At 41.8% G+C, this 12,095-nt stretch overlaps 1 protein-coding gene across 2 annotated transcripts in view; it reads left to right on the plus strand.

Annotated features, from left to right (window-relative positions):
* PAIP1 (poly(A) binding protein interacting protein 1) overlaps nucleotides 1–12,095 on the plus strand; it is a 29,428-nt gene that overhangs the window by 412 nt on the left and 16,921 nt on the right. The window contains exons 1-3 of one of the 2 annotated variants that reach the window (XM_029940924.1): nucleotides 24–121; nucleotides 722–888; nucleotides 9,718–9,903. In XM_029940924.1, coding sequence (XP_029796784.1) covers nucleotides 793–888; nucleotides 9,718–9,903 — 282 coding nt within the window. In that variant the 5' untranslated portion in view covers nucleotides 24–121; nucleotides 722–792. Of the gene's footprint in view, nucleotides 1–23; nucleotides 122–721; nucleotides 889–9,717; nucleotides 9,904–12,095 lie in introns of those variants that run through there. The other variant, XM_029940923.1, reaches the window with a different exon arrangement.

The following is a 12,095-nucleotide window of genomic DNA, read 5'->3' on the forward strand; positions in this document are numbered from 1 at the left end:
AAAGCCCCGGGCTTCCTGCAGCCGCCGCCGCTGCGCCAGCCCAGGACGGCCCCGCCGCCAGGGGCCCAGTGCGAGGTCCCCGCCGGCCCCCAGAGGCCTCCCCGGCCCGGGGCGCTCCCAGGTACGGAGCCGCTCTCGGGGACCCTGTCCTCCTGGGCCAATGCTTCCCTACGGCCCTCGGCGCGCGGCAAGGCCCGCGCTCTTTTTCCTTCTCCTCCCTCGTCAGACCCCCCCCCCGCCGTTCCCCGAAAGCATTCCCCGAGGGGCCCGGTTGCTCCGGGGTGGGAACGGGCCCGGAACGGGGTTTGGAAGGCGGCTGCCGGAATCCTTTGTGCGCCCCGGCGGGGGGAGGGGCCCGGTGCGCGGTCCCGGAGTTCGGCCGTCCGGGGAGGAAGTAAAAAATCGCCTCCCCCTTCCCAGCCCAGGAATGGGAGCCCTTAGACGTGCAACCGCCTCTTTTAACTCCTTAAAAACGGAAAAGGGAAAAAAGTAAGCCCTCACGCATTCATTTAGGAGGCAGGTATGGCCATAAATGATCTAAAGCAAGGCTATTGTTCCTTTTTGCAGGCTTTCTGTATACATCTTGGCGATTCCCTTAAAATTCGTGATGGTTCTTGTTTTAACTCTTAAAAACCAGCCCTTCTCCTGTGGCTTTTCAGCAGATAGTAAGTTGCTATACAAAGGAATGAACGCATCTAACACCTCGTTTTTCCTTTCTCAGAGCAAACGAGGCCCCTCAGAGCTCCACCTAGTTCGCAGGATAATATCCCACAGCAGAACTTGGAGTCAGCAATGGCTAAACCCCAGGTGGTTGTAGCTCCTGTTTTAATGTCTAAGCTGTCTGTGAACGCTCCTGAATTTTACCCATCAGGTTATTCTAGTTATGCAGTAAGTATTCCTTTTTACTACAAATCTGGATTAACATTACTGAAACAACGTGATTCTTTATGTCATTAATCAGTATGCTGGAGCTTTCTGCTACACGTGAGAACATTATGAATTGTGTAAACTCTCAAAGAAACCAAACAGACTTAGGAATATATTTTGTGGTTTGTGACATTTCAAAATATCCGTGTAAATTGAGAGTAGACCTTTTTGTCTGTCTCCACTGTATTCCCAGTATCTGTAGAGTATTTCTACCCTAGTAAAGGATATGGTTAGGGCCCTTTCAATATATAAAACTAAAATTTGTGTCCAGGGGTGCCTGGGTGGCTCATTCGGTTAGGCCTCCGACTTCTCAGGTCATTCTCCCTCAGGTTAGTTCCAACCCCTGGTGGGGTTCTCTCTGCTGTCAGCACAGAGCCGGCTTCTGATCCTCCGTCCCCATCTTTACCTGCTGAGTCCTGCAAGCGTGTGCTCGCTCACACTCTGGCTCCCTCTCTCTCAAAAATAAACATTAAATTTAAAACCATATTAAAAAATAAAATTTGTGTCCAGACTAACTGGACAATCTGTAGAATAATGGCCTGGCAAAGCTGATTTTAAATTGGATTTTAGGAAGATAGCTGAATATTCCTTGGTAGTTTTACGGTAAATTAAACCTTTGTATTGTTGCAGACTAATTTGAGGTAGGTTTTGAATGTTACACATCTGGACTCTGTTATGTTAAAACAAGTGTTTCTGGTTCTAAGAAGTGTAGGAGGTTTTGATAAAATGTTTACACAAGTATGAAGACCTTTTAAACTTTCAGGTTCGTTTTTGTCAATAATAACTTAAAAAATCGATCTCCCTTTAAGTGGGAGAAAACACAAAGCGCAATTGGGAATATGTCCTGGGTAAATGTATAGCAATTGATTGTAGGTAAGTTGGGCAGGAACCATTAGAGGCCTAAAAAATGGTAATACTTTAGCAGAAGTCTTCTCTTTCCTAATTTCTTAGCTTTACTGATATTTAACCCAGAATAGTGTACATAAAGGTTAGCGTAAAGTTTCACAGAATGAACCTGTAAGCAACTAGCATCCAAATCAAGAAAAGGAACATTAACCTCCCCAAAGCTCCCTCTGTACCCTCCTAATTATTACTGCTCTCCTAGGTTCACTACTCTTTGACTTACAAGTTTTCCTGTTTTCAAAGTTTATATTAAAGGATCCATACAGAATGTATTTTTTTCACTTTTTCGATGTTCAAGTCCATGTTGTAACATGTAATTGAAGGTGACTTAATCTTAGCATTCCATTGTGAGAATATACCACAGTCTCGTTTGTCTGTTTTGGTTTTGATGTTTTTCCCCTTTGTCTCTTCTAAAAAATTTTTTAATCTTAAGAAAGCTTCACGCCTTGAGTGGGGAGGATTTAATCCATGACCCTGAGCTGAGATCAAGGATTGCAAGCTCTACTAACTGAGCCAGCCAGGCACCTGTTTCCCTTTGTCTCTTGATAAACATTTGATTGTTTCTACTTTTGGGCTATTGTAAATAGGGCTGCTGTTCTACCCATGGGTACATAGTGGAATTGCAAGGATGTAGGGCAGCCAACTCATTTTTTCTCCTCAAAGATTTTAAGTAATCTCTACACCCAACGTGGGGCTTGAAGTCCACCCCCAAGATCAACCGGAGTTTTATGCTCTACCAACAGAACCAGCCAGGCGCCCCAGTAGCCAACTTTAATGGAGATTGCCAAATAGTTTTCCAAAGAGACTGTTCCAAAGTATGTAGTATGTGATTTCCACCTGGCTCTGCTTCCTCGTCAGCATTTGGAAATTTCAGTGTTTAAGTGTGGTGGGTATATGGTATCTACTTGGGGTTATTTATTTTTATTAAATTTTAGTGTTTACTTATTTTTGAGAGAGAGACAGACAGTGTGAGCAGGGGAGGGGCAGAAAGTGGGGGAGACACAGAACTTGAAGTAGGCTCCAGGCTCTGCACTGTTAGCACAGAGCCCAATGTGGGCCGCTTATGAACTGCGAGATCATGACCTGAGCTGAAATTGAACTCTTAACCCACTGAGCCCCATCCAGGCGCCCCACTACTTGTGGTTTAATTTGTATTTACCTGATAGCTAACTGCACACCTATTTTGTTGCTTCTTAGGTGGGGGGTGGTGCTTTCCTTTCCTTTCTATTTTATAGAAAAGGTATGGAAAAACTACCTCATGTTTTAGAAACTCCATCTTAGACTGCCGTAGGAAAAAGCTTTGGTGGGCATCTGGGTGGTTTGGTCAGTCGAGCTTGATTTTTGGCTCAGGTCATGAGCTCACGGTTCATGAGTTCGAGCCTTACATGGGCTCTTCGCTGACAGCAAGGGGCTTGCTTGAGATTCTCCCTCTTTCTTTGCCCCTCCTCCACTGGTACTCTTTATAGAAGTGAAAACACCTGGGATTCTTGCCCAAAAGTTGTGTTTGGCTCAGAGAGGAAAGGAACCATTGGAGAGCTGTGAGTAGTTAGTTGAATAAACTCTTAAAGAGTACTTTCAGACAGCCACAATCTGCTTCCCATTTTTCTCCCTATTGACTTGGGCCATTTTATGATAGAGATGTGTTCTTCCCCCCCCCCCCCAAGTTCTGTACCAACTAGTTGACATAGTTCTGCATAGTTCAAGTGAGTCCTGGGCTACAGAGCCATGTGGGTCCACTTATTTTGAGTCATTGTCCTCCGTTAGGCATTCCTTGATATCCTCTATTAGGTCAACTTCTATGCTCTGTTGGCCAGAACAGATTGCAAACTAGGAAGCCCATGGCTCGTGTGTGGCCTGCAGGTGTGTTGTCTTTGGCCTGCAGTGTTTTTCCTTTTTTTTTTTTTTTTAAAGGGCCTGTTTAATTAGCAACCAGTACTTAAATTAGATGTTGCAAATCTGAATTTTCTGGTTTCTCTTGAAATTACAAGATGTGGTTGTACCAGACTGTTACTCTGACAGCAAAATTGTCTGCAGCTGAATGGCGGCAGCCCCCTTAGCTGGAATGTTTGACCTCTAATTGCTCATTGGCTTGCCTCATTTGTTTGCAATCCACCTTGATTCTATATAATCATTCAAGCTTGCTACCACTGCTCTGGTGCCCTCTCTAGTCTTCCTAATGTACCCTTTTACCTTCTGTCAAAGGTAACTGTCTTTCTCTGTCCACTTAGTCACAGAAACAGCAGTATCCTTGGTTTTTCCCTGACTTAGGGTAGGGTCTTGTGTGGGTCTCTTTACAGTAGCCATAATCCAGAGTTAGCTGTGTTCACTCCCTCATTCAACAGATAGTTGGATTCTTACTGCAAGTCGAGCACTGGGGATACAGCAGTGAACAAAATGGACAAAAATGCCTTAAGTCCGCTTTGATATGCATGAAAATATGGGTATGTTTGAGCTGGATCTGTTCACAAACATTCATACTTTTTTCTAAAACCCTTTATGGTAGCCTCTTGTTGTGCTTTCTGCCAAGAACATTGCCAAGATTCTGAACCCTTTTATCCTCGAGTCCTTCCTCTAATCCCACTGCTAGAATTTCCTGCTTTCTGTGCCTTCTTACCAGGGAGTTGTAGTATCTGTCTACTCCCGGCCATTGCTGCTGCTTAGATCAACCATTACATCTTGAATATTTAATCACAGCTCACTTATGAGAACCGAACATTCTACATAGGAATTCACAAAGCATTTATTAAAAAAAATAACAATCCTCACCCACCCACCCCCATCCTATCCTTCTAAGAATGTTCTCAAGTTACTGCCTATTTGTCTTCTGCCTTTCAATAGTGATGTTCTCCTAAATGTAAATTTATTCACTGCTGGTACTGTTTTACTTCTCACTGATCAAGCCTCTGTAAGCTGATCCCCCTATTTGATTTGATACTATTTTTTGTGACCTTTAGTGATGTTCTTTGGGTTTTAAAATCTATTGTCCTCTTTTTTTTTTTTTTTAATGTATGTATTTTTCTTGAGAGCATGAAGGGCTGAAGGGCGGAGAGAGAATCCTAAGCAGGCTCCATGCTCTCAGTGCAGAGCCTGACATGGGGCTCAATCTCTCAAACCAGGAGATCATGACCTGAGCAAAATTCAAGAGCACAAGTCTTAACTGACTGAGCCACCCAGACACCCCTGAATCTGTTGTCCTCATCCCTCATCTTAGTAGAGTTTGACCACCATATGATCTGTGCAGTTTAGCAAGTCCCAGTGTGTCTGGTCTTTGCTAGAGGCCAAGGGTACCTTCTCAGTCTTTTAGAAGTTCCTCTTATTTTATAAGAAGTAAATAGTTAGGATACTGACTTTTTTCCCTCTCTGCATGTAGTCTTTCACTCCCACGACTGCAACCATGGTTCTCTCAGACATCAACTTCTAAGCTTCTTCTGTAGCATTTGCTTCTATGAGCACCTCTTTTTCCTTTGGCCACTGTGCAGTACTTTCTTCATCTGTCCAACTTGCAGATCGTTCCTTCTCTCAGACGGTAGTCCCTGAGGTTCTTTTTTTCCTCACATTTAATTGCCTGCCTTTGTGGTCCTCCCTATCACTTTAGAATCTGACCTTTGCCTATCTGTCTACTGATACTGAACTCTAATTCTCCTTCTGAACTTCTGGATTGTGTTTTGTTTTTGCCTTGTTCGTGAGGATCTCCCATTGAAACTCAAGTATAAAAAAAGAATTCATCTTCTGCAAGCCTCATATTTTTTATAGTCTAGCTAGCTGCTTAGGCCAAGAATGGTATATTGACTCCTGTTTCTCTTTCACACTCTTCCTCCCTTCAAACTACAGTAGTCTTGACTGTGCCACTGTCTAGGTGTCTAATCAATTTCCTTTTATTCCTGCTGCTGTGGAATACGGTCCTCTCTCTACCAGTGCATTCAAAGTATCTTCCATGAAAAGTGCTTTTTCTAACTGATGTTGCCCCCAAATTCTTGGCACAGAATTCTAAGAAAAATAAATAAAACTTCATCCTTCAGCTTAAAAGCCATTTAACTCCACATTGAATACTGATGAAATTTGTACTTGAAAAAATCTGGTACTGGAGAAATAACGCAAACATGTCAGAGTGCTGGTTTGCCCAGAATACTCTGCTTCCTTCTTTGCTTGAAGCGGCAGCCTCTGAACCCGTCCCCTATAATGCTCTTAACCAGAGCCCCTCTCCTCTCCTCTCCTCTCCTTTACTTTCAGACTTTGGGTTGTCTTAAAAGAGTTCTTCTGTAGAAGACTGGGAATCAGTCTTTGGGACTGCATTTTTGCCACAATGAGTGATGTTTGATAGAAACCAGAAATGAATACCTTCAGCTAGAACTTAATGGCTTCTTGCTTTTCTCTGTCAGTAGTAACAGGACACTCCCAAGTCTGTAAAACGCTATCAGTGTTTTTAATGTAAAACTCACATTATGTAGCTAATATTAAGTCTATTTAATGTAGGCATTTATAATGCTTAACTGCTTTCACAATCTTATAAAAAATGGCAATATTTATAATCTGAACATTCATGGACTCTGGAGCTAACTAACTACTGTTAATCCTGTCTATCTTTCCAGAAACTTTCATTGTCTGTAAGTCTCTTAAAATTAAGCTGTACTGAAATACGGTTCTGTTGTTTGCATTTAACGTGTTAGTGATTTTTGTATTAATAGATGTAAATCTATCTTGTGGCTATTTGATCTATTATATGGCTATAAGGTGGTGTATTTAACCAGTTCTTTGTTGATAGATTGTTAGATGGATTTTTGGCAATGACTATTGTACAAATGTCAGAGTTGGGTTTTTTTTTTTTGTTTTGTTTTTTTAAATGTTTTGTTTATTTTTGATACAGAGAGAGACAGGGCATGAGAGGAGGAGGAGCAGAGAGAGAAGGAGACACAGAACCAGAAGCAGGCCCCAGGCTCTGAGCCAGCTGTCAGCACAAAGTCTGACGCGGGACTCGAACCCACGAACGTGAGATCTGACCTGAGCCGAAGTCGGTGGACTAACTGACTGAGCCACCCAGGCGCCCCAAGAGTTGGGTTTTAAAGCCTCTGCCAGTTCCTTGGAGTGTAGCACAGAGACTAGAACCACAGGTTTGTCCTGTGCTCCGTTCTTTGGACTAGCTGTATGATCACACCATGGTCTCTGCTTGTTCAAACCCTCTTTGCCCGGTGGTTTTTCCACTGGCTTTGAAGCCAGTCTTGGTGTAGTCCCCGAGATCGTACATGATTTCCTATCTGCCTCCTTGACCTTATTAGCTGTTGCCCCATCTTCAGTGTCTGTTTTGGCTTTTCTTTCTCAAAGGTATCAGATAAGCACCTATCGTCTAGTGGCCTATGTGGTTTTGGTTTTTTTGGTTTTTTTTTAATGTTTGAGAAAGAGCATGAGCAGGGTAGGAGCCGGGTGGGGGGGTGGGGGGAGGATCTGGAGTGGGCTCTGTTCTGACAGCAGTGAGCCCGATGTGGCCTCAAACCCCTGAACCCCCCTGAGTTCAACTGACTGGGTCACCCAGTAAGCCTCAGATCTTTGTATGGCTGGGTTTATTTTTTTTATTCTTTTCATCTTCAAATGAGCTGTTAACTCTTGAGAATCCTTCCCTTTTTTCCTTTTTTTATTCATTCCAACATAGTTAACATACAGTGTTATATTAGTTTTAGCCCACCTTTTTCATAGTATATTCTAACTTGTGAATGATATCCTCCATGGTGGAAGACAGGCTCCCCTGGAGGAGGACTCTGTCTCCTTTGTTCATGCCAAGACCATACCCCCAGCACCTAGAACAGTGTTTGGCACTTAGTAGGAACTCCACAGTAAACGTTTTTGAATGGATAACCAAGGTGACTTAACTACTGTGTTCATTTCTTCATCTGTGCCAAGTTTTTTAGGGTTAAGTGAGACTAGCTTGCAGAGCTCTTACAGTGTCTGTCACCTACATAGCTTATTAATCAGTTAGGGTATCGCCTTATATGTCAAGAAGTGTAGACTTCTGTTCTTTAGATGCTTTTAGGTGTGATTCTTTAGGTATGAGAACATGGCTGTGGCATTTGGGATATGTTTTAGTGTCTTCCCAGAAATGTAGAAAGTTGGTCAACAGTTAATACCTTACCATGTGCTAGTCACAGGTCTAGGGGCATTTACTCATTAACTCATTTAGTGCTCGGTCATCTAAGTGTAGTGATTATGATGAATAAATTTGAATTTCATCAATGTTAATTTAACCTCTTTATTTTAGAGTAGTCCTTCTTAAAATTTTATTTTATTTAAACTTTTTAAATGTTTTTATTTATTTTTGACTAAAGAGTGGGAGCAGGGAAGGGACAGAGAGGAAGACAGAATCTGAAGCAGGCTTCAGGTTCTGTGCTGTCAGTACAGAGCCCAGCGCAGTGTTCGAACTCATGAACCGTGACATGACTTGAGCTGAAGTCGGCAGCTTAACTGACTGAGCCACCCATGCACCCCTAAAGTTTTACTTTTTAACCAATCTCTATACCCAGTGTGGGCCTAGAACTCATGACCCTTAAATCAGGAGTCTCTACTGACTGAGCCATCCAGGCACTCCCAGAGATAGTCATTAAATTTGGATTCAGTTTTGAGATCAGAACATTTAATGTATCAGTTTACCTCCTCTCTTGCTCAACAAACACTATGAGCATGATATGGGTATGTGAATCTGCTATTTCTGCAGTTGGTCTGACTTCCTCAGTGCCTCTCATAGTACATGCAACTAATGTTAAGTAGTATCACTTTAATATCTGAAAATACTAAAAGGTATGTACCATGGCCTCTGAGTGATGGTCGGCTGGAGAAATAAGTGGTCAGCACAGTAGTGGAGGACCAACTGGCTGCATTAGGCCTTTCACTAAGCTTAGTTGTTCATCTTTAACATGGAGCTTTCCTAAGGAGAATTTGGACTGCGTGTGATTTTTCTTTTTTTTGCTTTATGCACTCACTGGCTTTTGAAATTAACCCCTTCATAAAATGCTTCTATATTGTCCTAATTCTTTCATGTCGTTTCTCATTTGACTTCTTTTGGAAAAGGATAAGTTTCATTTGCAATATAGTTCTTATTAGATCCTAACTGTTAAGCAAATTTCAGAACGCTTTGGTTGGTACTCTAGGCATTACAAGTATCTGGGTTGATAATCTGATCTGATACCTTTTTGCAGTACTCACCCTCTTCAGCCTCCTGCCATTAATTGAAAGATTGGAAACTACCAAAGGTGATAGTGGTAAAATATTAGTTGGGAACTGCTGCTACAGTCAGGGTTGGCTAGAAGCCTGGATAGAGCAGCTCAAGTCTGCCACAGTTACACTATGGTGAAATTTTATATCCCTTAACTATATATTTCTCTGTCCTTGGGAATTAACAGAGGACAGACGTTACTGGGTTCTTTTTTCAATATAGACATTGTTAAATATCCATAAGAATACGAAGGAGAGTGTGATTGAACCCCCGCCCATGGCCCCAACAGTTACCACCTGTGGCCTTTCTTGTTTCTCTTATCTCTGGCCCCTTCTCCCTTCCCACTTTGAAGCAAATCTCAGATCTTGTACTCATAAATAGATCAGAATCTTAATTTTGATATTGGTATTATATAAAATACTGGTTTAAACTTTCTCCGTCTTGTAAATCTGCTAGGAATGAGAAGACCATTTTCCACCCAGTTAGATGGAGTCTTTCTGCTGTAATGTAACACTTTGGCCATTGGGGGAAGAAGAATAGTTCAGTGGATTTAATTTTGCTGAAGAAAGTAACATTTTATCGTGTGAAGCATCATTTGTTCTAGAGATTTCTCACCTTAAAGCTGCCTCAGGTTTTAGCCAATTGCGAGGATTAAAACTTTTTTTTTTTTTTTAACTTTTGATCTATAGGAAGCCTATGAAGATGGTTGTGAGGATTATCCCACTCTATCAGAATATGTTCAGGATTTTTTGAATCATCTTACAGAGCAGCCTGGCAGTTTTGAAACCGAAATTGAACAGTTTGCAGAGACTCTGAATGGCTGGGTTACAACAGATGATGCTTTGCAAGAACTTGTAGAACTCATCTACCAACAGGTAGGTTGGCTGACGGCACACACAATCATCACATAGCTTCCTTGAAGCCCAGCGGTGGTGTTGCTCCTTCAGGGAGGCCAGGTTCCTGTTTCTTGGCTTCCATACTCCTTAACTCTTTAAGGTTCAGGTCTCTGTTGTATAAAATCCCTGTAGTGGGGATAGGACTAGAGCCAGACTGGAGATTCAAGACTCTGTGCAGGCAGTTGGAACGAGTGTTAGGCATTTATGAAGAAGGCTAGGTAAGTGTCATACCTTTTTTCCATCCCGCTCGGTTTTTATAGGATCTGGAATTAACTGTAGTTCTTTTCTCGTAGGTGTTAAATTATATAGCACTTTTGGATTAAGGGAGAAGAAAATCGTGGGAGAAATTTTTGGCCTCCCAAAGGAGTCAAAAAGAAAAAAAACCCTAAGACACTGTTTTGAGTCTTAACATTAATGCTTTTATCTATCTTAAATTTCTAAGGAGTTGCATCCTAATTCTGTAATTGTAGATTGTTCACACCAAGTTTAGTTTTGATCCTAGCATATTGATCGGTGACACATTTATGCTGGGGGGCAAATAGATGAGACTGGATTTTGAAGACCGATTTAAGGACAATATTTGAAACTGACTGAAAACAGTGGGAAGTGAATAGAAATATAAATTCAAGTGATACTTAAGTCATTGCTGAAAGAACAACTCAAATTTGGAGTATATGGAAGAGTGATCATGATGGCTGGATGATTTTCATCCTACTTTAGTGTTTCTTTTGATGACTTTTACAGCTCGTTCGGGTAGTTCGTGGACCCCTTGGTATCACCTGGCCAACTCTCAGGTTTGAGACATGCCTGAGATTTTAGGAAGATAGAATCGCTCCACTTGTCTTCATGCCTACTTTTGGCCTCTAGGTGGATTGCAAAGGATAGGAGAAGAAAATGGAGAAATTATACTTGAAGTTGCTTTTCTGGTTTCTCTTCTGTTTTAGTTTCAGCATTTCATAGGCTGCCTGGTTCTAGTTCTTCAGAGCTGGACAAAAGGACTATAACCTGACAGACTGCAATTTCTGCGATTGTCTCAAAGCCAATTCTTCAAATATGTATTCCTTATTTTAAATTTTGATACTCTGTGTCAGTGATACACAGATTTTACAAGTTTTTAAATTTCATTGAGGGAATTTGTTTATAATAACAGAAGACCCATTATAAAAATGGCAGATTAAACCTACATGTTCAACTTTGATTCCTCCACAAATACTGCTAAAATGATGGGATTTTTAAGAAGTCATAAGCTTGTAGGGGCTGAGATGAGGAAAGGAGATAAAATTACCAGCGTTGGAGACTGGAAAGCAGGTGGGTGAGGAGTAACTGACTTGGCAGATCTAAAAAAGTTGAATCCCAAGCCAGTGGGGAAAGCGGGGGGAGAAACCCCCTGATTGGGAAGGCTCTAGGACAAGGATGGAATCAGACTAAATTATTTACAATTTCTTAAAGACCCTCTCCCTCTATTTGCACTGAGTAGCCAGTTTGAAGTTTTTCTGTTACCCCTCTTGAAGTTAGTGAAAGGAAGTACTCCACCAAAAAGAATTAAGCCAAGGACAAAGGGAGAGAAACTAGGAAACAGCATTTTAGAGGAGTGGCTAAGTGGATCATCTAGGTGGTGGTGAAGGAGATCCCGATAGGATAGCCAGGCTTTGCTGGCACAGGGCAGAAGGCTCTGGGCACCGTTCATGGTAAGACGAGCATGGCTGCTGTGTTTAAAGATGTTAAGAAGAAACTTAAAAACTTGTGAGTTTAGGGGTAAATCAATGAGACCGATATAAAGAACAGTGTAGAAAAAATTAAGTCCAGAGAAAACAAAGTTGTTTAGGAAAGGAGAAATCTGTATATTACATGGTCCAGCTGTAAATGGAAACACAAAACTAATCAAATCATGATATAAAGACATTGGTAGGTGGAAAGATTGGGAAATAGAATGGAGTGGGATTGAGCATGGTGAAAACTAGATATTCCTTTTCCATGGTGGGAAACTCGTAAGAAATAATGACTAAACAGATCCCGGGGCATGGTGATAACAGAGGTTGAAACCTTTTCAGCTGAAAGAATTGAAAGTAGTTGTCTGTGGGAGTGTAAAGGTGGGGTGCAGTGAGGAAATGACATTGTAATAACAAGCCTTGTAGAGTTTCTTGTCTTTTAAGTTGTATGTGATGATGTTA

The sequence above is a fragment of the Suricata suricatta genome, chromosome 6, assembly GCF_006229205.1.
Source record: "Suricata suricatta isolate VVHF042 chromosome 6, meerkat_22Aug2017_6uvM2_HiC, whole genome shotgun sequence".
Taxonomy (NCBI): domain Eukaryota; kingdom Metazoa; phylum Chordata; class Mammalia; order Carnivora; family Herpestidae; genus Suricata; species Suricata suricatta.